This window comes from Condylura cristata, unplaced genomic scaffold, assembly GCF_000260355.1.
Source record: "Condylura cristata isolate star-nosed mole 26May11 unplaced genomic scaffold, ConCri1.0 scaffold00003, whole genome shotgun sequence".
Lineage (NCBI taxonomy): Eukaryota > Metazoa > Chordata > Mammalia > Eulipotyphla > Talpidae > Condylura > Condylura cristata.
In genome coordinates, this window is record NW_004567104.1 from 40,630,948 (window position 1) to 40,657,284 (window position 26,337).

The 26,337-nt window shown below is 40.4% G+C and overlaps 2 protein-coding genes across 3 annotated transcripts in view; both read right to left on the minus strand.

Annotated features, from left to right (window-relative positions):
- Nucleotides 1–9,191, minus strand: part of PLCXD2 (phosphatidylinositol-specific phospholipase C, X domain containing 2) — a 43,118-nt gene extending 33,927 nt beyond the window's left edge. The window contains exons 1-2 of one of the 2 annotated variants that reach the window (XM_004675226.2): nt 9,116–9,191; nt 8,490–8,779 (exon numbers count right to left, since the gene is read on the minus strand). In XM_004675226.2, coding sequence (XP_004675283.1) covers nt 8,490–8,652 — 163 coding nt within the window. In that variant the 5' untranslated portion in view covers nt 8,653–8,779; nt 9,116–9,191. Of the gene's footprint in view, nt 1–8,489; nt 8,780–8,954 lie in introns of both variants that reach the window. The other variant, XM_012733842.1, reaches the window with a different exon arrangement.
- Nucleotides 9,192–23,375: 14,184 nt separating this feature from the next.
- Nucleotides 23,376–26,337, minus strand: part of CD96 (CD96 molecule) — a 60,640-nt gene continuing 57,678 nt past the window's right edge. The window contains exons 13-14 of the mRNA XM_012730539.1: nt 25,922–26,039; nt 23,376–23,484 (exon numbers count right to left, since the gene is read on the minus strand). Coding sequence (XP_012585993.1) covers nt 23,376–23,484; nt 25,922–26,039 — 227 coding nt within the window. The remainder of the gene's footprint in view (nt 23,485–25,921; nt 26,040–26,337) is intronic.

The window sequence follows — 26,337 nt, forward strand, 5'->3', positions numbered from 1 at the left end:
GCATTTTGTGATATTTCTACTCTTCAACAGGGACTGCATTCTAATAACTTCATCACTGTTTTTTTTTTTTTTTTTTTGATCCACAGCAGTTATTTCATCCATTCCTGACCAAGTATCATGACTGTTTTTGCCTTCAGGATAATTTCTAAAGGTTAATCTTGGCACACATGTTCATTACGATACTTTCCCAGTCTCAATTCCATTCTTTTTTAAAACCGAAACTTAAAACTCTAAGCATACTAAACTGGTGGGGTTTTCACAAGCTCCCTTCATCTGCGGCTCCTTGTACTTCTTGCTTCCCTCTGCCTGTCACTCCTGGGTATTTCCTACCTGCTCTTTATGACTCAACCTAAGAGTCCTGCAAGCTCAGGCATCCATGCTTTCTTCCTCCTACCAGAAAAGGAACTGGCTACTGTTGTAATGCGTATGGTGCCAGAATTTTGGATTTCATCTCAGAGCATGAAAGTATAGAGAAGACTCTTATTCACATCTACATTCACCTCATCTAACATAATACACCCAGCACAAATGGTATTCAATAAATATTCTCTGAAAACTTATTTTTTCCTTTTAGATCAATACATTTTAAAATACAAGCAATGAGAGCCAAAATAAGCAAAAGGAATAAACAAGCACCAATAAGTTTTTAGTCAAATTGATACAAGATAATCATAGAATACTCTTTAAAGTCCATATGGGCACCTCTTACCTTGATTATGATCAAGACTTAAATCCAGGGAAGGGAGGGATGTTGTCTTCTCCTTTATCTATCTGGCACTTTTTTCCCATCTGGCTTCAATTATACTTTAAAAATATTACTTTTGGCCCACCCTGGTGGTGCAACGAGTTAGGATGCAGCACTGCAAGATAGCCACAGCCGCTTCAGTGTGAGTTCGATCGCCGGCCCTGGAGGTGATCCAAATGGCGTGGCAGACCTCTCCTGACCCACCCGATGCTCCCCTCAGCATTGTACTTCGTCGATCTACATGTTTTGCTCCCCACTCTGTCCCTGGTGAAGCCTCTCACCACCCTTGCACCTCTGGCTTGTACCCCAGTTCTGTATGAATAAATCTTAAAAAAAAGAATATTGCTTTCAATATACAAGCCTTTAAGTCATATATGTTCATCAAACATTCATCGTAATCTGACAGTCTTAAGTTTTTCACTTTGCCACTACTGCAAGTTGCTGCTATCCTCCAAGATACTAGCATTGAAGGGCACAAATGCTTGCCATTTTCCCTCTTTATTTTGATAGTGTCAGATCTGTACAGAGGGAAAAAAAGCTGACTATTCTCTGAGAAGAAAGAATACTTTATAGCCAATAATTCTAGAATAATTGGAAATTAAAATGAAAACAAACAAATAAAACCCAAGCCTATTTCTCTGTTAGGAAATTTCTACTGTTTGGTAGACAATGAATCCAAGAAAGATCACCTACGTTTCATCGATAACACTACTGCTGACATTCTCTTCAGCAGGCATCACTGGCAGATCCATTTTATCTTAGAACTACCCACAAATCTACCATTGTTATGCTCCCAGGTATTGTTTAGTTCTCACAGGTGTTCATCAGTATTACAGATCTGTGAAAGTGGAAGGACTTCTCATATAAATATGAAAACAGATTTAGTCACAGTTCTCCACTTATATTTGGTTTTCGATGTGTGTTAATATTCTTTTCACACACATGAACACACCTACCTACTATAATGTCTATAAATAATATTTCCTCTGCAGGTCTGATTTGAAACTCTATTTAGGGTTAGTCAGTATTTGAAAAATGGGTTTGTGCATTTCCCAAAGGCACAGGATGCAAAAGTATCTCACTAACATTATTACCTCTAGTGTGCCCATACTGATACACTATTGGAGATTGGGGAGAAACATGGGTCAACCTGGCATGTGGAGTAGAAGTCAGGTCAGAGCGCACGCTAGAAAAAAGTCCTTCAGCTTCAGAAACACAGCTGAAACTGCAGCCTGTAGGTAAGAGCAGCAGCCTAGGACTTGAAATGTCAGTAGGTATGTTTGCAGGATCTTTGCAGTGTAAATAGTAACAGGCATTAGATTTTAGACTCTCTTGAGGGCGAGGCTAAGGTCATAGCTCAGTGTGTGTGTGTGCAGGTGTGTGTGTTGGGTGTTTGTGTGCATGTGGGTGGGAGTTGAAGTATATGTTTAAAGGGACCATGAAGGTATTCTGATGGTTGGGGGAGGAGTTATAAAGCATGCATAAAGATTTGTTCAAAGTAAAGCATTTTGTGATATTTCTACTCTTCAACAGGGACTATTCCTGTTGTCCGCACCCCCCCCCCCCACAACCCCCACAAGTGATGGGAAATGAGAAGAGCAGAAGCAAAGTTAACAATATGGTCCTGTGTCAGCAAGATTTTTCTCAAAGGCTTTGAATGACAAAATTTTGACAGCTCAACTTGGACTTCATGAAAGAGGACAGTAAATGACTACAGAGAATATCCTGGCTTTTTTGATCTACTGACTTTATTTGCATCTAAACTCTCCTGGTACTCACTTTCTGGGCAACCTCCAGGTATCTTTCCCTACTCTAGAGCCCCATTAGGGGAAATCAAGCAAAGTGTCCCGCTCTGATAGACAGAGAACACTGAGCCACAGTTCTTAATTAGAGGGTAAGTGCTGTAACTAGACTGAAAATAATCTGAAGGTATGGACTTATCTTATACCTCTTTTATGTGGTTCATTCCAGGCACAGACTTTCAATAAATAGAAGCTGTGATTAATATAAAAGGACACACCAACTCTTAGGTTGATTGTATAGTGCTTATTTTGTGACAAAAAAATGTCCTAAGCAAGTTATATGACTTAACTCTTACGATGACCAAATGGTAGTGCCATCATTATCTTTGTTTACAGAGGACATAAAGTCATTCACAGAGAAGTTAAGTAACTTGCCCAAACTCACAGAATCCTAAGGGGCAGAGTTGAGATTCAAATCCAAACAATGTGACTCCAGCACTAATAATCAATCTATGATTTTGTTTCATCAAATATGTATGGTTCCTGAATTCTTTGTGGCTTTTCTGTGATTAAGGGCTTTCTATGATTGATGAACCCACTTATGGGGACACCGAATCATAGCTTCTTTTTATTCGCCACCATGACTACCCAAAGAAAAAAATGAAAAACCAACACCGAAAAATTCTGCCCCCACTTAAAAGACACATTTTTGACCCTGGATGATTTTTTTTTTTCTTTACTGGATCAGCCTAGTAGATTCGCTTAATTCTTGATAGGACTGTGCTAGGGTGACTCATGGTTCATGAAGTGAACCAACCTGACCAGCTTGTTCTATTTATAATGTACTTTGTACCATTCTGGCGTGGTCACCCCATCAGTCTCTTTTAAGTGCACCAGACTTGGGCCAACATCTAGAACCAGGATCTAAATAATAATCCCTTCACCCAACCCTCAGAATGAGTTCTTCAAGTTACACAAGTTGGAAGTGAGTGTGGGTCCCAGGAGAAGAGCTCTAGAGATCTCCAGTGGTGAAAGGCAGAACTATAAAAGAAAAGGGCAGAATTCCAGGAAGGTGTAGAAGAAAAGTTGAGACCAGAGAATCATCTGGGAATTGGAGAACAGTGAGGCAGTCAGGAGAGACCTGTGTGCATGCCAGGTCAGTGAAGAGAGGAACATAAAATGAGACAAGGCTGAGGCCATAACCAGACAGGAGACCTGAGAAGCTCGAATTTGACAAGGAAACAAGGAAGGCAGAAAGAATGTAGGGGAAAAGATTGATCCTATGCTAGAAGTTATGTCAGAATTTTGCTTCTGATGCTTAATTTTACTTATATTTGCATTTCTCTTATGGCTCAGTGATGAGCCTTTGCTAGAGCTACAGGAGTATAATACAAAAATAACAAGAATGATCGGAAAATAAATTGGTTCATACAGATATTAACAGAAAGTGAACCTACCCAATCTAATTCGGCCCAGCACTGGCCACAAATGAAAATGACAGTGGCTGCAAGTCACTTTTCTGGTATTCTCACTCTCCATTTCCATGTGTTCAATTATTTACTCAACAGCTACCAAAGGTAAAGCTGCTACCTTGTACTAGGATCTTGGATAATAAAGGGAAATAAGTCATTGTCTGTAAGCAAATTTTCACAGACTATGGGGCAGACAACTAAAAACAATAGCGTGTCGAGAAGTGCTATGATAAACATCACAAAACAAAATAGAGGGATTCTTTTAGCCATTTTCCAAATATATCCTTCCCGTCCCTTAGCTCTGTCAATTCATTTCACCTGGAAAACACCATTTCCCGGCCCTCCCTGGTGGCGCAGCGGGTTAAAGCACAGCACTGAGAATCTGAAGCCACTTCCGCATGAGTTCGATTCCCGCCTGCCTCCTGCCCAGGAGGAGACCACATGGCGAGCCAGACCTCTCCTGACCCGCCCGCTGCTCCCCTCAGCAGTGTACTTTGTCAATCTGCCTGTTCTGCTCCCACTCTGTCTCTGGTGAAGCCTCTCACCGCCCCTGAGCCTCTGGCCTGTACCCCAGTTCTGTATGCACAAATAAATAAATAAATCTTAAAAAAAAAAACAAAAACAAAAAAAAAACACCATTTCCCATCCTGACCCCCAGGTCACACCTTTAAAATGTTTACCATTCTTCAAATACCTGGTTAAATGTCATTTTTCAACATAATCACTAATTTTAAAGGCTGGAATTAATCTTTCCATTCTGTGTACTTCTATAACACTTTCTTTATATTTCTGTTTCAATATTTACCTAACTAGTTTTTCTAAAAATTATGGATGGTGAAATACACTTACATATGCACAACTGATCACGGACTGGGCATAGAGATTTCTTAAGGTGTATGTAGGCCTCAGTCATTTAGAAAATTAATCTCCGCCCTCTAAGGATGCTGGTATAAGTGAACTCTGCTTCACTCTGGCACTTGTTTGCAGATGACAAAAATAATTTTCAAGAGGCATAAAATAAATGGCTTGTATATATAAAAAGACTCTTCTCATCTCTTCATATATTTGGACAGAAAACAGGCAAAACCAAAAATAAACCAACAAACCCTCAAATTAATCACGGAGTTTTTAGTCTGGAAAGGCCTCTATATTCATTTAATTCAACATCTTAACTATAAATGAGGAAACTAAGTACCAGGAAATTTAGATACGTCTTAGGTATCTCGCAGCCAGAATCAACAATATCAAATTTCAAGTTTCTCAAATTCAGCATTCTTTCCCATAGACCAAGTAGTTTCCCTTTAATAAAAAGAAAGGAATGAGCATGATTTAAAATAGTAAAAAAAATAGCACTAAAGTATATAGAAAAGAATTCACTGAAAAGCTGTACAATTATTAGAAAGTGTTTCCCAATCAGTACATCTGTCCGTAAAGAATATACTTTTTCATCAGTGAAGGTGTTTGTAGAGCTCAAAGTTTTAATTAAAAAATGAATTTTGTAATTTCCAGATGTTTTAGCTTTAGGGTTTCTAATGACTCTATACAGTTGGCAATGCAAATTGTTATATGGTTCTTTTCCAAGATATTGCAATGTGTTTGGGTGAGCCTGGTCATTAACAGGTGTTCTTAACAGTTGTGGAAGAAGAATAATACATCAAGGCTTTTCTGAGAAGTGAGCAGTCACACATGTTCTCTGCTATCATGAGGCAAATGAAGCACATGTACCCAAATCCGACATAGTTTTACTCCATTTCAGTTCTGCTACTGTGTAGAGAACGCTTGCCTTTTCCTGTGTGGTTGCTGCAAGATCCCTATCCTGACCGGTCTGACCCAATCTAGATAAGCATAAGCAAAAAGTGCTCATGCACACACATGTGGACACCCCCCTACACACACACACACACACACAGAGGGGTCTAAGCATATTTTGAACTTAAAACTTACCTGGTTCTAATTCTAAACATAGATGATTATATAATCCTAAGCAAGGATACATATACATACACATACACACACAAATAAATTACATACAAACACGGATATACATATATATATATACACACACACACACAGAGTGATATATAATCAATAAAGACCATCTAGCTTAAAACTTCTTTCACTTTCTGGTACAGAGGATGATCGCTGAAACTGACTTTCTGTTAGGTGCTACCTTCACCACCATCACCTCTACTCTCCACTTCTGAGGGTTAGTGCGTGTGCTTTGGAACCAGTTACACAGGGGCTTAAATATTAGTTTTGCTATTTGCTATTTGTGTGATCTTGAGAAAATGACTTAACCTCTCTGGGCAATAATTTCCCTATTTCCAAAATGAAGATGTATCATGGAGGTAAGATTTGATGCGATATATGCTAATGATGCATGGTAATTCTCAGGCAAGAATACTACTGTGAAGATGATAAAGAGAGTAAAGAAAAAACAGGTGAGGGGGAGGAAGATGGTGGTCTCTACTTCTTGAATACCTTCTGTATTTCAGTATTTCTCAGCAAAGCTGGGCAGAACTTTTAGTGGGGAATACTAGCTTTAGGTATAGGAAACACTAGTGGTGGTGGGGTAGGTGGGAGGGTAGATGTTCCTTGAATGGCTAGCACGGAGTATGAGATTTTCCTGTCTCCAGAAAAAAAAATTATATATATATATATATACACATATATATATATATGTATGTGTATATATATATATATATATCACACATGCCCGTCTGTGTCTGAGAAAGGGGCATTCACAGTGATGTATTCTTTTGAGAAATCATTTTCTTTGCCTAGAATAACTAGACTCCACAAAGCAATGTGAACAAGTTCCTGTGTCCCCCCCTCACCCCCACAGTGGCTAATGACAGAATTTCTAGCTACAGCAGCAGACCTGGCTATTTGTTCCTACTGTGAGATACCATGTAGACTGCAGAACAAATGGCCAGCTGCTTCCTAGAGCCATGGAGTCAGAGTACACAGGCAAGTCAGGAGCAAAGCTGCTGCTGTGGCTTGAAATATTCCAAGTAAAATAGGAAGGAGGAAGCCCCAATCTACCCCTAAATGATAAGAATCATTTAGAGCCTGCCTAAGATGCCATTCTGTTTGCAAACACATACTACTTGCCATATGACACACCAAAACATACTACTTGCCATATGACACACCAAAACAATTCCACTGGAAAGCCTGAAGACAAATGACTAATGTTAAAAGAGGCCCGTGTATTATTTTGGAAATGACTCCACAGGCATCAATTAAACATGGAAAAGACCTGTTCTGAAGTATGACCATCTGGCATTTTCCAAGGAGCTGTAAAAAAATGGCTGGTAAAACACAAGTGATCATAACTATAAAGGGATTTAGCAGCCTTCTCCTTGCTCAAAGGCAGAAAGAGTCCATGAGGACAATGAACCTGGAAGAAGTCCAGTAGAGGAGGCGAGCAAGGAAAAAAACTGTGTCTGAAGCCAGCACTGTTCTCCCTGCATAGAAAGCAGAGACCTGGGGTTGCATGAGGTCATCTTTTCAGGCCACCAAAAAGGCAGACTGCTCCCAGGGATGCTTGGAAGTTTGGTGCTCATTGGGTGAAAATAAATCGTTAAGCCTTCAGGTGAGAGACAGGATTGGCAGTGGTCCATCTCTGTCGCAGAAATGCCTGCTAAGTACCAGCATCAACCATTATGTCCAGAACCCTTGGCCAAGAGCACTGTTGTTCAAAATCCTTCCTTAGAAAACTTGCTTTAAATCAGCATTTGAATGGAAGACACACTGAACAAAACTGAGAGTGATGACAAAGTATAAAACTCCCAGCATAGATGCTATGGTTACACCTGACATGCTTTTCAATTTTCAAGGCTGTGGTTCTAGATCGTGGTTCTAGATCAGTTAGAGAGACACCTGTGTAGATATAGACAAAGCTTCCAACATCACCACCTTATCACACCTAATGACTGCCTGTGACAAAAAACTTACATTCCCTATTTCTGGCTTTTCTGACATCAAAACATGTATTTTATATTCAGTTCTGACTCTGAATCTATTCTCTAATGATAATGTGGTTATTTGTTTCTTTCTCCAGTATGAACAATGAGATAATAAGGGCAAAAATACTTTAAATTTTGATGCAGACTTAAAATTAATGACTTTTTCATTAGCTTCATCTTTCCTTTTTCAAGCCACCAAATAAATGCACTCATGTGCATCTCTTCCCCAACACTAAGAAAAGAACAGATAGAATGAGACTATTAAATGAAAACAATAAAAAAAAAAAAACACACAAACAAACAAAAAAAAAACGCACTTCCATTCTCCAAAGTCCCCCTCTCCCTTTTTGGGGGCCAATGATGCAGTGTGCTTAAGTCTCTTTACTGCAGCTGCTTCAGCTTTTAAGTTTTTGGTCTGGAAATTAAAAGAGGTTTAGTTAAGGCCACCAACAATTACTTTTCTCAGCACAATAATAGTAAAGCAAAACAACCCATGAACGGCAACACAACACTAAAATGGCAGAATTAAGCACGGTGGGAACAAGTAGAAATAGAATACCTGGGATTGCCAGTTGGGAGAGGGGGACGTTGTGCAGGTGAGGGGGGAGCGAGGCCATCCAGTCAGCATTGCAGACCTCCGATGATGTCTTTGTCCCGCTGGTGTTGGGAGAGCAGATGGTCCCCATCCTGAGTTTCCTCCTCACCTTTCTAACTGCTAGCATCCCTCGCTGTCAGTCAACAGATGGCCCGGGTGCAGCCCAGTGCCACTCACTCAGTGATCATCATTGTCCGGGCTCTCTGGACACCTCAGGGCCACCTTTGTCACGCCAGTCTCGTCAAAGGCCTTTCCTGCCAGGGAGACGGGGCAATAGGTGGTTTCCCTACCCACCAGCACCCGCACGCCCCACCCCCTCTGGCCCGGTTGCTGGTCTACTCCTTTAATCTGCTCAGTCCCGGCTCCGTTAAACTTCTCACGCCCCCCTCGGGCGCTGAGGGAAGGTAGGCCCCTGGTGGGAAATCTTACAGAAACTGGAAGTCCGACGAGCAGCCACGCCCGGAGCCACTCACGGCAGGTGCCCACTCAGCATAGAGACAAGCCGGTGGGTTTCTGCACACGTGAGCGCCCGCCCGCATCCCCGTCAGCCGCATGTGTGCTTCCGTGTGTGTCACCTGCCTGCTACCTACGAGGGGCCGGTCTGCCGAGCTCCCGGGCTCCTGCACTGACTCCGCTGCCCGGTGGCTTCCCGAAGGCGCTCTGAGGAGTAACCAGCTGTGCCCGCACGCCCGGCAACCCCGCCCCCGCCAGCCCCGCCCAGCACTGCCGGGCAGATTTGCCGGGAGAGGCGGCCGCTGATTGGCCACCGGCGGGGCGCGCGCGGATTGGCCGGCGCCCGCTTGGGCTGCCCTGGTAGCGGCTCCCACCCTCCCGCGCCGCGCGTGTCCTCTCTGCGGCTGCCCGCACTTGCTGGCAGGAAAACTTGCAGGCTTGGGCTCTGGGACCTGACGGGTCTTTTGCCCGTTGGCTTGTCACGCAGTCGGAGCCCAGAGGTTAAACGTGACCGCAGATGTTTCTTTCCTTCCTTCTTTCCCGAGAGAGAGAGAAAGAGAGGAGGAGGGCGAGGAGGGGAGGAGAATGGGAGAATGAATTACATTTTCAAACGGCTAAGGCGGTAGAAATATGAGAGAGAAAGAGGCTGAGAAAGGCACTATGGCGGGCCTCCCTGGAGTCAGGGGTTAAAGTCTCATCTCAGTGCTATCAAGCTATAGCCAGCAATAGAGGCACGAGTTCCATCCACGGCCAGGGAGCAGGCCACACATGGCTCAGCAGACCAGTCCTGACTCACCTGTTGCTGCCCTCAGCAGTGTATTTCAGTAGATCTGTCTATGATGCTCCCCACTCTATTGCTGATGAATCCTCTCCCGCACCTCTAGTCTACATCCCAGTTCTTGCATGCATAAAGAAAAAGAAAGGCACTATATCTCATATTTGGATGACAGCATCAAAGCTGGTTTGAATCTCAATCCTTACATAATTCAGGTTCACCTACGTACCACTTTGCAGCAGTTCTGTGATATTCTCATTTTTCGGAGGAGGAAATCATGATACTGTGATAACTGTAAATTTGCATTGCTATATTGTTTAGAATCTCCTTCCATGTTTGCTGCCATGACCTCCCTTTCATAAATGCAAATTCTGAGGAATTAAAATAGCAGTTCATGTGATGGCACTAATTGGAAATCCTATTTTAGAACGAGACCCTCAAACCAATTGGCTTGTCAGCATACACACCCTCTCACCTACTTTCTGTAACGTCGCCTACCTTTTCCATGGTGGTAAACTATAGGGTCCCTAATGAGACGAAAACTTTGCACACTGATAATCACAGGAACGTCTTGGCTAACAGACAAACCAAGCTAACCACCCTGGCTTTGAGAGTGGCCCCTGGGGGCTTGAGGGCAACCCCTCAGTGACTCCTCTGGAGGTCAGTAAACAGCAGCCTACTTCCAGAGAAGACTGAAGGCTACTATGCAAGATCTGTACCCCATTTCCCATCAACGCCTGCACCCCACCTACATTTCAGTATCTATAGTGTTTGCTGTAAATTGTCCTTCTGACATCTTATTAAAATGTTCTCTTGCAGATCCGTCTTAACATTCATTTAAACTGATTTTCAGCCTTTTGAGCTGCATAATATTACCAAGATCTTCCCCATATTCCTTGATTAATAAAATATACTCCATTTATCATGTATCTTCTGGTGTTTAAAGGGCACTTCAGTGTAATGTTCTGTTCATCAAGTACCTTGCAGGATATCGGAAATATGCCACCTAGCTGCTTGTGTCAAAAAATATGTATTTTTTTTCCTCTAGAAAAATCATTCTGTGAAGAAATATCTCATGGTTTACTTTTGATATGTCACCTTTCTGGACTTCTTTTGAATTTATTTATTTATTTTATTCCTAAATGCAAAACATTCTGGAAACTGCCTAAGGTGAACAGAATGCATTCTTTAATTTCTACAGTGAAATGTAAATTTTTTTAAAAGATTTATTTATTTATGTTTACAGAACTGGGGTATAGGCCAGAGATGTGGTGGGTGAGAAGATTCACCAGAGACTGAGTGGGGAACAGAACAGGCAGATATACTGAAATACACTGTTAAGGTCAGGAGAGGTCTGCCATGCCATGTGGGTCACCTCCCTGGCAGGGGGATCGAACTTGTGCTACAGTGTGGCTTTGGAGAACTCCATAATGTGGTACTTTAATCCATTGTGCCACAGGGGGAGCCCAGAATGTAAATTTTAATGCTTGTTTTTCCCCTTATTTTTTTCACCTCTTTAATGGAAGAAGTGAACATACTATGAAAACTCTTGACTGAGAGACACCACTGTGTGAGCACTCAAAAACAAGAGAAGTGGAAGCAATCAGAATGAGATGTTTTGCACATCTGTATCAGCAACTCTTTCAATCACAACTATGTGATTTTCCCAAAAAGGGGGGGGGTTAAAAAGAGACAACAGCCCCCACTTCCTTCCTTCCTGAAGAAAATTTTGCACATAAAAACATAATATTTGGCTTATAGCAGGTCCTTAATAAATATTTGTTAGCAGGATGGAGATGCTTTCTAAAACATGCTATGTTGGGTTCTCAATAGTACCTTTAGGCAGTGACTTTCAACCTCTAATGTACAAATCAATCACAGTCTGATTGAGGTGGTCTGAGATGGGTCCAAAATTCTGCATTTCTAACAAGTTTCTGGTCTTAAATGCTGCTGCTGATTCAGATCACACATTTCTGGGCCTTGAAAAAAAGACTAATCTTTAATACGAAGGAATAAGTATTGTCTTTTCTCTCTCTTTCCCAAGGTTTTATAATATTTTAATATTATTTTTACAACTAAAACAATTTACATTAAGAATCCCAGCTAAGAATTCCTAAGTATCGAGGATTACTTTATAATAACAAAATTATCACTGGGATTTTTATATTATGGCACAGGTATTTAGGGAAACATTATTTTGAGATAAAAATTAACATCCAGAGTGTGCACACTGTATTATAAAATTTATAAAATGGAAAAAGTGACTAAGTTGAAAGGATTGAAATTTTAAAACGAATCAATTTTAATTAATAACTAGAACCAATCAATTATAAATGTAGCCAGTGGCTCCTAGGAATGGAAAAAAGTTAAATAAATGTTGCTTCTGATTAACCTCAGATAATAATAATAATAGGAATAAAAAAAAGAAAAAAAGAGACTGGAATAAGTGAGTACAAGATATAATGGGAGATGGAAGGTAGGTTGTAGAGCTATGTGGGAAGGACAACAGAGAAGACTATGAAGAAGTGGAGGAAGGCTAATGGTTACACTTCTAGAGGAAGTAGCACTAAGCCAGATGTGGGATTCAGAGTGTTGTTTCTGAAGTAAAAAATAGTTCTGGGTGTGTGGGAGAAAGGTGTAGCTGAAAAAAACATAGGCAATGCTCTATGATATAAAAAACAGACCATATATTAGAGTGAAGTCACGTGGAGTAGTGGGAACTATACTCAGTAACAGATCCTTTATAAGACCAGGTGGATTAGGTACTATTCCTATTACCATTTTACGAAGAACACTAGAGCTTAGAGGCTACATAATTCTGCCCTAGATCTCACAGCTGGGTAGTGGCAGAGCCACGGCTCTTGGTTGCTGTGCCAGAGCATCCATTAGATGCATTAGATTATAAACCCGAGAAAGTCTGTTTATGACCAAAGCATATTAAAGAGTTTAGGCTTAAAAAAATCCATAGACAGGGTCATCCCTGGTTGCGCAGCAGGTTAAAGCACAGTACTACGAAGTTAGCTCAGCCACTTCAGCACAAGTTCCAACCCTGGCCTGGGAGGTGACCCACATGGCACAGCAGACTCTCCTGTCCAGCCCGCTGCTCCCCTCAGCAATATACTTTGTCGATTCACCTGTTCTGCTCCCCACTTTGTCTCTGGTGATTCCTCTCATCCCCTGCACCTCTGGCCTGGGTAACCCTGTTCTGTGTGCAGAAATAAAGAAATCATTTAAAAAATTTATAGACAAAGGGGCACATGCAGATTTTGGAGAGGGGAAGCAAACTGATTCCTGTTGTACTTTAGGAAGGTAACTCAAATGAAGCATGGTTGGAGAAACAGTCTCTCTAGCAAATCACTGAAATTAGCTATCTAAGGAGAAAATGAGAGCAGGTAGAGGCCCTGGCACACAGAATAAATGTATGGCCCTTTTGAACTACAGTGATGGTTCCTCTGTCCCTATTTCTCATATTCAAGAACCTGTAATTCTGGGGCTTGCAAGAACAGCCTAACTACCTCTGAAATTATTTTTCATTATTAGAAATTCCCATTAAATTGTTCATTCATGTTAGATATGACAAAATCTGTTTCTGTGAAAGTATCTATAAATTTTATTTTATTTTCAGCAAAATTATTCTTATTTCATCAAGGGTCACACAGAATTCCTAAAGAGATGACTCTAAGTTTGCCTGTCTTCTCTTGGATGTTGCATTATATTTTGAAAAAACCAAAACCAAACCAAACCGAACCAAAACCCCAAGGATGGGTCATTTTCTTTATATTAATGACAGAAATGAACAGTGAGTGTCCCAGAGAAGCCTAAACAGCATACTATCTTGGCATGCCTGGTTGGCAGGATGAGAGGATCTGGACTTTACTTGATTGATGGCACCCTAAGAGTCTCAGAAGAAGTATATGAAACTGTTGACACTAGGCTAGGGCTTTCTCTGCTCCCTCCCAACCTCCCAATCCCATTTAAAAAAGGTCCCCCTCTACCTTACCTTCACGTCTTCATGCGGTATAAGAAAGGAACATTCTTTAAGCAGAATCAGAACCCAGGCATGTGTTTGGTCCAGGAAAACTTCCTGGAGGTGAGTGATGTCAGATGATGCTTTGAATTCCACAGTGATGTCTCATTCTGTTCACATTTTCTTTTTCTTGACTGGAGGGCGTGGGGAGGGTAAGGGACTGAAATGAGGAGCCAGCTGAATGAAAGATAGTATGGGATACCATATTTGTTTTGTGCCTCCTTTCAACAGAATATAGCAGTCATCTCCCACTTCTTTTCCCCAGTTCAAGCCCCAAAGCAAGAATCACAGAAGAATGGAAACCTGCCACTAACATGGCAGTGCTGGGGACACTATGACACAGTAACAATTGACTCTAGGAAGAATGACATCATTGTAGCAGTTGGAGTAAGGAGGAGCTTCTAAGTAAAGACAGGCAAGGAAGTGGACTGTCTTATCAACACATGATACACAGGACACTCCTGATACAGGAAGACAGACACAGGAGCTGGGGATCCAGTTTGTTGATAAAGGGCTAGAGGTGGAGACCATGTTACTCATCCCATGATGATACCCAGGTGTATGACTGGGGCAAACTGAGCAAGATAGCAGCAGCGTTTTAAACAGGAAGTCATGATGCCTGGCATCAAGTCATGCCCATGCCATCTGTAGAGCCCACACCTGGGATTCTGTAAGGAGATGAGAGCAAACAGCAATGGGAGCTGCCTGTAAGATTGTTTCTCCAAGAATTGAAAGATTGGTGTTCAGGGAAATCCTAGAATATCTTGCTTTCTATAGTTGTTGAATGTCAAAATTTTCTGGTACACTTCAAAGGAAATTTCCTTTAACATCACAGTAACACTATAACAGCTAATAACTGATTATTCCAAAATTTGTTCAATACCCATGAATTCTTTCTAGTATGCTTACTTCCCCTCCCATGGTGTCTCTACTTCCAAAAAATGAAGTGTAATGGAGAGAAAATAAAGGCCTCGGCATCTTTATTTTTCAGCTTGTTAGCTAGTTAGCTGCAATGCGCCTGATTTAATATGTTATGGAGCCACCTTCTGGTACGAAAGGCACATTTCATGCACTCAGTAAATTTCCTTTCTCTTTCAATTAACCTGAAATTTTCTGCATATCCCCAGCACAGTAGAAACAACCAGAGCTTATGCTAAAATACAGATTCCTGGTTCACACAGCAACCAACCAGCCAACCAACCAAATCAAATCCCCAATGGATGGCAGTCTTTTTTCTGCCTTTAAATAAGCCCCCAGGGGGGATTTTTATGTCCCAAATGCTTTTGATCAAGGCTTTGAAATGTCAATTTCTCTCTACAAAAAAAGCTAGAATAGGTAAAATGTCAAAGTAAGCAATTCTCATCCATGTTTTGTATAAATTTACGCAGTTAGAGAAGAACTGTTTGCCAGAAATAGTTCATTTCTGTGAAACATGCAAGAAAACCCACTGTTCTGTCCCTGCTTCCCCACCGCAAGGTCCCCAAAATTATGAGAATGACATCAGTTATTAAGAGAACTTGGATGTACTAGTGTGTATATTTGTAATCATTTGAACTTCCATCACAATTAGAATGACCACTGTATATTTGTTATCATTCTGCAAACTTAACCTTAAAAAGGAATGCATTCTCCTTACTCGACTCTGCATTTTGGTTGCTGACACCAGTTGGAAATATCATGATGCAATGTCATCCATGGAGCAGATATCATAGTGACTGAGAGAAGATATTATCATTCTCTTCAACCTTATTATAAAAACAACAAGTTTGCACAGGCACAAAAATCTATTTTTTAAGGAATGTAAGCAAATGTGAAAGTAAATGAAAATCGTGAATCTTTTGTGTTTTTCTCTTATCAACTCTCTCTATATGTTAAGTTATATTCAAAAGCCATTTATGTTGCTTGGGCTTTTGAGTTAGTTCCTGAGATTCTATTTTCCATTATTTCTGCAGCAGTGCATCAACGCGTCATGGTCTTTCTCCACCCTTCCTAATATGTCAAATTGGGCATGGAGATAGTCATAATTTGTCTTAAAAATCTATCACTATAGCTACTGTTTTCTTTCAGTAGCAGAAATAAAAGATAAAGTTTATCTCATACAGCCTTTTGGTTTAGCTGAATATAAAGAAGAATGTTCTAGAAGTCAGCTAGGAAGCATGAAAGTAGCAGAAGCCATGAATCCCTATCTTAGCCATGCTCTAATTTTCTCCTCTTCTAGTTGCTGATACCCTTTGCCTTTACACAGTTAAACCTTCCCTCCCGCTTCTCTTTATTACCTTACTTACACAAGTCTTTCACTTCTTTTGCAGGATCTGGAAAGATTGAGGTGTCATATAGAAATATGGGCCTGTTATTTTAAAATCATGTTACCAGAAAAAAATGAGATTATGGTTTTGAGAGTAGTTTTCTAATAAAACCTTTATATTGGTCACTCATTCTAACTTCTGGGACAGCTCACATTTCTCTGCTTCAATCTCTCAGCCCTGGGATGGGATGCTCAGACCTAAGGCAGTCAGCCTCAGAAAACATATATTGACGTTCTCAAGGGGAGGAGTATGAATGGTTGGTGGGGTCATCTTAAGTATTTCTAACCTATCACCTTCACAGTGATAGAACTGGTATAAAGCTTGAATAAAATTTATGTTCTAGGCCCTCCCTGGTGGTGCAGCGGGTTAAAGTGCAGCACTGGGAAGCTAAAGCCATTTCCGCATGAGTTAGATTCCTGCCTGTCCCAGAGGAGATCCACATGGCGAGGCAGACCTCTCCTGGCCTGCCCACTGCTTCCCTCAGCAGTGTACTTTGTCGATCTGCCTGTTCTGTACCCCACTCTGTCTCTGGTGAATCCTCTCACCCTCCGCATCTCTGGCCTGTACCCCAGTTCCATATGAATAAATAAATAAATCTTTAAAAAAAATTATGTTCTAGATGTTTTATGTTTATCCTGTGGTTTTAAGTCTCTCTGGCACACATATATCCACCCATATTCCTGTTTATCCACCCATATTCATGGTCCCTAATATGAATGTGTCAGGACCAAGGGAAATGTATCAAGAATCCAGATCTCTCTTGATTCATCTGTTCCCCAACTCAGTTTGATAAGGTAAAAGACTACTGTGCATTTGGGGACCAAACTTGGCATCATGTTGGTATGCCCAAATCTTTGGCAATGCGCCTCACAGCAGGTGGAAAATCAGATATATGGTCAGATTTCTCTTGCCATCAGATATTACCATCTCTGTTGTTATGGGTGAGGCTATTTAAATCTATTATTTTTAATAACTTTCAAATATACAATGCAGAATGTTAACTGTAGTCACAACACTGTACACGAAATCTTCAGAAATTCTTCTTCTTCTAACTGCAAGTTTTTCCCTTTACCAGTACCTCCACCTCTCTTGGCATTTTACTTATTTTAATCTTCATTGAGTCTGTGGACCTGTGTGCATCTTCCTGATTCTACCAATCTTCATGAAACGTTAAAACTGACCAGAAGCCTATTCAACCTAAGGCATCTGCCAAACCACCCAGACTTAGGCCCTGATCTCTCCTATCCATTGACCTTCTACGAAAGGAGCATAAGTGGAAGGATCTATGACACAGAGTGAGTAAAAACAAAAAACAAACACACACAGACCTACACACCTTTAGCTCACCATCTTGAGTGACATGAATCTGTTTTAGCTAGACTGTCCACATTATTTCTTGTCCTCTTATTCACTCATTCCCTATCACCAGTCAATTGCTCACACCACACTTAGTTGAGGCCCCACTTGTCCTAGACCCTGTTCTCACCTATGGTTTACTGAGATGTGCAAAAGATCTCACACTCTTCAGGGCATTTGAATCTGACAGAGGAATTCACAACTGGCATTACTTAATGGGGAATAACATCACAAATTTTGATTTGAACATTATACCAAAGCAAGAGCAGCAAACAGTAAAATAATGTCTTTAAATACTTACTGAACAAATACCCATTGGTCAAGAATGTGCCAAATATTTGGGGCAATGAACAAAACAGTCTAGAAGGAGAAAGGAAAGTGACTGCTTAGTCTCTACTGTTGGCTCCTGCTTGGGAAGGTCTCAGTAAGGAACCTGTGTCTACTCCTGCCCTGTGGCTGGGATCCCACCAGGGGCTGCTAGGAGCCATCAGCTGTTGCTATAGTTCTACAAAGATATCAACAAGGAACACTGCCTGAAGGCTTGAGGAGGAAATGAAGACTCTCTTGGGTGAAATCTGGAAAGACACAGCTTAGTCTCCTTTGATATAAAATAATTTAATGGTGAGCAGAAAAGTTTGCCCTGGAGTTCTAGGAAAACCAAAGGACTCTATTAAATTCCTAAAGAACGAAAAATTGATTGAAGTTTCAGTGGATCCCAGCCAGTACCTAAGGCAGAAAAACCCAGAAATGAAACAGAAACAGTGAACTTTGCAAAATGATTCCTCACTGATTTTGTTTCTGAACCTTCAATTTAAATAATATCCAGAGAATGGAGAAATAAATCCCATGTTCCCCTTTCCCCCCATAAACAGATCTTTGACTCTTGTCATATCTTGGACCTATTTTTCCTCAAGATTTTTTTTTCTTTTTAGCTTTAAGTAAGTTCCTTATTAATTTTAAGTTCTTTATAACCTTTTGCCTGTGCTATGTTGTGAATATTTTTGCCTAGTTCATCACTTACCTTGTGACTTCATTTTTCATTCAAATGTTTTTATTTTAAAGAGGTTAATGTTTTCCTTAAATTGCATCTGGCTATACATATATGAGCATAGTTATAGCTACAGCAACAGTTATAGTATAAATTATAGTATGCATACTATAGAGTATATAACAAAGTATGTACATATAACTTTTGTTTCCATATGTATCAGTATTTATTTGGTTAAATGCCTATTTCATTAATGTCTATACTCATTGAAATCATGGAATGATTGTTAATTTTTTTAAAATATTATTTTCTTGAGTATGGAAGCCATAAGCTCCAAACTGGCCACCCAAAAGAGGTACTCAGGAGAAATCGATTCCCATATGCAATTATGTCAGATTCAAATCTATTAGGCATCAAATCATATCCCTTTGAATCAGCTTTCTGTAAAAATGATCCAATGTAACACACTCCCCTAGAAGAGTGGAATTATGTTAGTACCACACTAAATGGTTCTATCTTAGATGGAATTCTCAAACCCCAGTTCTTCTTCCTCACTCAATTTTAATCAAACAGATTTATATCTAGAAGATATAAGATATACAATGAGGAGGTAACTCTTGCACATGGTTCCCAGGGCTACTATCAATTTCTCTTCACCCTTCATGTAGCTGTTGTTCCATTCACTCTCCCCTGCTTTCCAAGTGCTTAGAGTATTTCCGTAATAGCTGAGTGTCATCATAGTGAAAGGCATGACCAGTTTTATTTGTTGGTATGACGTTGGTGATAAATGGAGAATTGTCTGACAGAAATCAAAGCTAAAGTACAAAGTCTTATGGCACTTACCAAGGATAGTTGTATGGGCCCCACCCAGGTTCTCTTCTTAATGTCGTAATCTTGGATTTTCAAAATTCCCCTTTATTCTCCTCAGTGTTCCTCTCCCTATAATCACAGCTCAAAGAGAGTTTAAGCAAACATGGGGAAAATAAATAAGTAAAGGAGGCAAAGAATGTAACAGAGGTTCAAAGGTCACAAAAATGCAGACTGGGGGGAAATAATTAGGTTCTGTTGTTCTACTTCATTTGCACTAAACTAATGTCCAGACCCATCACAGAAACCCTAGCTAGGGTTTAAGAGTAATTTCAGGAGTATTCCTTGTTCCTGACCTTGCCTAGGGCTGCATTTTCTCTCTGGTTCTTTTTTCTTGGTTGCAGCATATAGCATGGAGCCTTGTTTTATAATCACAGATCCTGCTTCTTTGCAGGAGGTGAGAAATAAAATGCCCTGTTTTCACCATCTCACCATGTGTTTCTGGCTGGAATATCAGCCAGTTTCTGCCAGTTAATGTCTTTTTCTCCCACGATGGCACTTTAGCTGTCCATTTCCACTCTCTGCTGGTTGACACAGCCATGACTGCTCTTGTCAAAAACTCAGTTATGTATGTCAGCCCTCAGAGAACAGAACTTCTGTCTGTGCAGATTCAACCTTCATGTCTAAGTCAAAGTGACTCTCCTGTCAGAGTGTCAAGAAGTTTTCCCCTAAAAACTAGCTCCTTGATCCTTGGAGACAATGTCCTTTTATTATCTCTGGCTCTGGTCAGTTTCTCTAAGCTTTCTTCCAACTGCTCGATACTCTCTTTTCTCATTTCCTAATTAATATTTTAAAAAATGTTCTTAGTCAACCCACTTTCACAGTCAATTGTTTCTACTTTTTAATGCTGTTTCTGTCAATACTTTTCGTAATATATTATCTGGGGATTAAAAACATCAAGTTAGCTCGAACAAGCACAAAACATCTCTTGTCTATAGTAAAAAGAGGTATAAAAACAATTAAATATCATGATATAATGGAAATTGATCATCCCCTAGACTGAAATCAAAGAGCTGGGTCATCATCTTGTCTAGAGCACTTATAGTTATGTGACCTTGGACAGATCAATTTCACAGGACCTCAAGTCTTTACTAACTCTAATATGCATCCTGGTCAAACATTTTAAGGATTTTTAAAGATCTATAATGCAAAATTTACTTGATAAAGTCAACCATCTGCTTCTCAGTAAAACGAGATGCTAAATCAAAGGAGAGACTATTTTTGAGCAAGGTACATATTTTATCTTTACCATACAGTCTTGGATATGATTCAAAATATGCTTAATCTGGACTTGCATGTATAACAGCTGCTGCAATAATCCTGTGTAGGAGTCACAAAATTTTAGTGATATATATGTTTTAATTTTTGTGCCTTTGAAATAGACTGGAGGTTGGTTGATACAGACTGGTCCTGCCTTGGTGGCTTTGCTCCACTGAATGAGTCTTACGGCTTTCTGAGAGTGAGCAAGTCAGCCTGGAAAATGTGTTTCTCATGGTAATAGCAGAGAATAAGAGTGATCATACAACCTTTCAACTTCTGGTTATCATGTCCATAATATGCCTTTATCCAAAGCAAATCACATGGCCAAACCCCAATCACATGATATAGAGGATAAGGAAGGGAACATTTCAGAACACAATGTTATCTGACAGACTGTCCTGGAAATGAGTGAAAAGGCTCAGGTATGGTTTCCTAGTGAAAATGAGGATGTTGAAAGAAACATGAGAAACCTTAGGGATTAGAGTCTAATATTTCCACTTCTGTGGGACAGATTTAATTCCACTTTTAGAGGAAGGACTTCCTGTTTTCAGGCACTCACTATAAACTTACTTGCAACTAGTTTTAAGGTGCAGGTAAAACTGTCACGTTAGTCAAGTGAGGCCTGTCACACTCCCTGAAAAGCATCTACAGCCCCTGTATTTTGTGGGGTTGTGAGAAATTCCTCTGGACCACTGAGTGAGAGTCCTTCATGAATAAACAATGGCTCATGCTATTCAAGCTGCATGTACTGTGTGTGTGTGTGTGCATGCATGTGACTATGAAGTGAATCTCATTTCGTTTGTGAGATTTAATGAAATACTGAGTATAACTGAAGCAGGCAAACTATTTCTCCAGTTATCTGTCTGTATTAGTCAACTACTCCTGTGTAACAAATTGTATTAAACAAAAGCATTTATTACCTTATATCCTGTCTATGGATCAGGAATTTAGAATCAGCTAGGCTGGGTGACTCTGGCTTTCATGAAGTTCTGGTCAGAGAGGATCAGCTGAGGGTGCAGCTACCTGCACGTAGTTGAAGGCTGGATGAAATGCTTCTAAGAGACTTGTTTGCATGCTAGAGGATCAGTGCTTGTGGATTGCAGCAGGTGTCAATTCCTGGACATGCAGGCCTCTTAATAAGGTTGCTCCAGTGTCTTCAAAGCAGACTTCTCCAATGTGAGTGATACAAAAGAGACCAAGGAACTTGGCAGTCATACTGGTCATTTTTGCTGTGTCTATATTGGTTTTACCAGGTCTGGGACTGATACTCACTGCCAAGATTTTACAAGGGTAAAAGTGTAAATACCTCCTTAAATTTTACACTATAAATGCCTCATTTGCCTTATCTTACCCCTGGTCAGCTACACAAGTCAGCTCTATTCATTGTTGGAGGGGATTATACAAAAACGGAAGTAGCAGGAGATAAGAATCACAGGGGCCATTTGGAGGCTGGTCACCACCAGATTTAAATATGACCCAAGATTCTGATCACTCAGAAGTGACTTCAGTTGGTTTGGCAGTTTGTAACTTTGGTTGTTTGAATCATCTAGGAGTCTGATGCTTGGACCTCATTCCACAGAAATTCTGATTTCATTGACATGGATTGGGATGGTCATGGTGTTTGAAAATAAAAGTCATCTAAGTTTTTCTTGTATGCGGTCAGGGATAAGTATATTGCAAATGAGTTAAATGTTTCTTTTGAGACCTAAGTCCATAGGGAATTTGCCAAAGTTATCTACCTGTTCTTCCCTCCTAGCACAGGGGTGTGGGGGGAGGTTTAGGAGATCAGAGGCAGAAGCCATATATTCACTCATTAACCTTTGCTGGGTGAGGAACAAGTCTGACTGACTAGTTCCTGTTGCAATTGTTCATAAAAGATTGGTAAGAGCAAGATTAATTTATCAGGGCCAGCGTGACTTGGAACTTTTTATTTGTTTCAAGACAGATCAAAACAGGTAGACTGAATGAATGGGAAAGTCTTCTCTAAAAAGAGAATAATGGGGATTAAATGAATTGGATTGATATTAGGCATTCTGTGTACTTTTGTCTTTCACTCTAACACACACACACACACACACATACACAGAGAGATAAGAATGAAAGAATGAGGTGAATTTTGCCTCATATAATTTTAGATATGTGGATGTTTTGTTTGTTAAGCTACTTGGTTGTTGGCTACACACCCCTTTTGAGCTTTCCTCACCCTACAGCGCAAAAACACAGACTGAACATATGGGAATAAGGGTGATGGAGGTCTAGAACTGGAGCTCTCATGAAAAACACTGTTTTTCTTCAGTAAAAATAAACAATTGTTTTTCAGTACAAAGATTAGTAACACTTTCCCTTTGGAAACTCTTTGCTAGAGTTTGGAACCCTTGCTAGAACTTTCCATTTTCTTTTTATAATTTTCCTAGTGAATACAACAAACCTCAGACATTATGATAATTTTGGCAAACAGTTTAGAATGTTGGCCCAGAGACAAGAGCTGGCATGAACATATGCTTGAAACCATTGTCCTTGTTCAGAGAATTAAAATGAAAAATCAAAATATGCAAGTATTTTTAACAATAGCAGCCTGTATTGCACTGCTTACATAAACAAGAAAATCCCTACAGATTGCCTGGGTAGCAGGCAGAATGTAGCCTCTCAGTCTTGCTTAACTTTCAGGCTTATGGAGATGAGAGGGTGAGAGGCTGGGAAAGCTTCTGACATCCATTTCAGCGGCAAAAGAAGCTTGCCTATTCACAAAACACAATACCTATCTTTCTCCTTAGGATTATAGCACAGTTTTTTGTGTGTGTGGCAGAGTCCCAGAGTGCTAGAGTGTTTCCATCTCGTGACAAGGTAGATCACTTCCAGTGGACTCTTGAATGCAGGTGTACTTGATGGGAGGTGGTGGTGGCTTGAAAGGCGGGGGTCTCTCCATGCTAAGAACAAAATATTTCTTTCAGTGTTAACAAAGTGAAGCAATGAATGAAGGATATTTTTAAATAATCATATACACTTTGTTTTGCAGTAGAAGAGAAAGACATGCTCTACAAGTTCTCTCAGAAATTTTCCTGACATAAATTTCTGTTTATTAGTGCTATCAGCTATTTGATCATGATAACAGCATTAATTAATAGTTACGCGGTAGTCTTTATTTTACAAAGCATTTTTATGATAACATAACCATGGGCTGATCCAGATGGATATAAGTCAGAAAATGAGGCTTACATTACATGCCATTTGTATCTACAAATTGGGTATTACTCTGTAGATAAAACTGACATGCTCAGTTTTTCATCCATTTGCTCAAAAGAACCAGACGTAAGTCTTTTAATCAGAACCTATATTCTCTATAGCAACTGCCTCCTAATAAAAGAAGTGTTTCTTTTCTGTGAGTTCAAATATTTATTTCAAAATTCTGGGACTAAAGACTTAAGTTTGTCAAAAACTTCTTAAGTTTTTAAAAATAGTCTTCCCTGGGCCCTCCCTGGTGGCGCAGCGGGTTAAAGCACTGCACTAAGAAGCTAAAGCCACTTCTGCAGGAGTTCGATCCCCGCCTGCCCCAGAGTGACCACATGGTGCGGCAGACCTCTCCTGACCTGCCCACTGCTCCCCTCAGCAGTGTACTTCGTCCATCTGCCTATTCTGCTCCCCACTCTGTCTCTGGTGAAGCCTCTCACCGCCCCTGAGCCTCTGGCCTGTACCCCAGTTCTGTATGCACAAATAAATAAATCTTTAAAAAAAAAAAAAAGAAGGGGCCCTCCCTGGTGGCGCAGCGGGTTGGAGCACAGCACTGAGAAGCTTAAACCACTTCCGCATGAGTTCGATCCCCGCCTGCCTGCCCCGGAGGAGATCCACATGGTGTGGCAGACCTCTCCTGACCCGCCTGCTGCTCCCCTCAGCAGTGTACTTCGTAGATCTGCCTGTTCTGCTCCCCACTCTGTCTCTGGTGAATCCTCTCACCCTCTGCATCTCTGGCCTGTACCCCAGTTCTGTATGAATAAATAAATAAATCTTTAAAAAAAGAATTATAAAAAAAGTCTTCCCCTTCCTATTCTCTATCCTCCACTGCACTCTTGGGACGTGGTAGAGACATCCCTGTTACTGGGTGAATCATGCCAGGATCCCTTCTGTTGGACTCAGTGCACCTTCCTAAAGCCACCTTTGTATGAAGTGCAGGCCCCTATTAGCATCACTCATCTCTTTGAAAAGCACCTGGTGAGCATGAGATTCAGCTGTGCAGTGGCCAGCTCTCTTGCTATCAGAAAGCAAATACATCAGTGAGCACATCAGCTACGAAGACACAATCACCTCCAACCCTGTCTGCTAATGCATGGCACCTTATTTCTTCAGGGTGAGAGAGGGGTAAATGGTAGATAGATAGATGGATGGATAGATAGAAACTCTTCCTTATTTTTACCTAGCAGTTATTTGAATTCAAAACAAAACAATTCATAATTTCAGATTCCCACTTTCTCATTTTAATATTAAAAAACCTATAATGTCGACTACTTGGCTTTCTTACATTTTAGTGGAGACTTAATATCAAAGGGCAGAAACCACTAGAAAATTTGCCCTTTCCTTTCATTTTTTTCAGAGAATTAAGAATTTCTTAAAGTTCTGTAGTAACCAAAGCATTGTCCTCAGACAAGAATCCAGAATTTCTGAATACTGAATTCGTGTTTTATTTACTCTGAATCTCTCTCTGTATGTGGTCATAGAATCTTCAAGGACAGACTGAGAAAAGAAGAAATACTGCACAATGGTCCATGTTATATTAGGTGGTAATAGTAAGAGACAGAGAATATCAGTGAAGTGTCACAAGGGCCTCCTGTAAACAGGGCCTGATCCAACTTGATAGAAGTCAGAAAGGTGAGGCTTATCCTTGTATGCCATTTCAACCTGCTGAGTGGAGGGAGAAGAATTTTGGAAAATATTTCAATGAGACAAAAAGGGGATAAGCCACTACTTTTTCTTTTTCCTTTGGAGGAAAAGGTAAAATGACAGTAAGAGCCCATTTTGCTGATAAGCACCTGGAAGCTTTTGAAAATTACCTTTCTTACTCAATTTCACACTTGAGTATCTAGACCTGGCAGGGTCCAGGCAGTTCAGAGATGCATGACAATGAAAAAAAAAATAATGAAGATTAAAAGAAAAATCAGTTCCAGTTGGGGAGGGGGTTGAGGCTTCTCATTTCATGCCCACTGACTACCCCATCTAATGTGTTACTGTCTGAACAGACAGAGGGGGAGACCAAGTCAGAAGCTGTGTGCCTGATCCCAACTGTGCAGCTCAGGACAGACTAGAGTACATCTCTGAGCCTTACTTCCTCAGGGTAAAAGTGCCCATTCCCACATATCTTAGTATCATACTCACATTTCTTTTTGATATTGATACCATTTCCTCACTGCAAGACCAAATACTATTATGAAGAATAAGAGTAATGCGGCTACACTCACTGGCCAGGGCCTCCCATCTTTGGGATTCGAATTCCCTGAAAAGGGCATAAAGAGACAGAAACATTGGCAACTGGAAAGCAGATTAATTGAACTATTTCTCCCATTTGAAACCTCGGGCATCATTGACCACAGTTATTCTCTGGGCTCATGTAAATGCCTTGTTCTCAGTTATAAGTTTACATTTATGCAATTGATTGTTGTTATTGTTAAAATGTGTCATAAATGACATTTACTTTTTATTTTCATTTCCCCAAGGTTTTAGCCATCCCTGGCAGATGAGCCCAATTTAAAGTTATTTGTAATAACTAATGAACAAATACAATAAACTGTAAT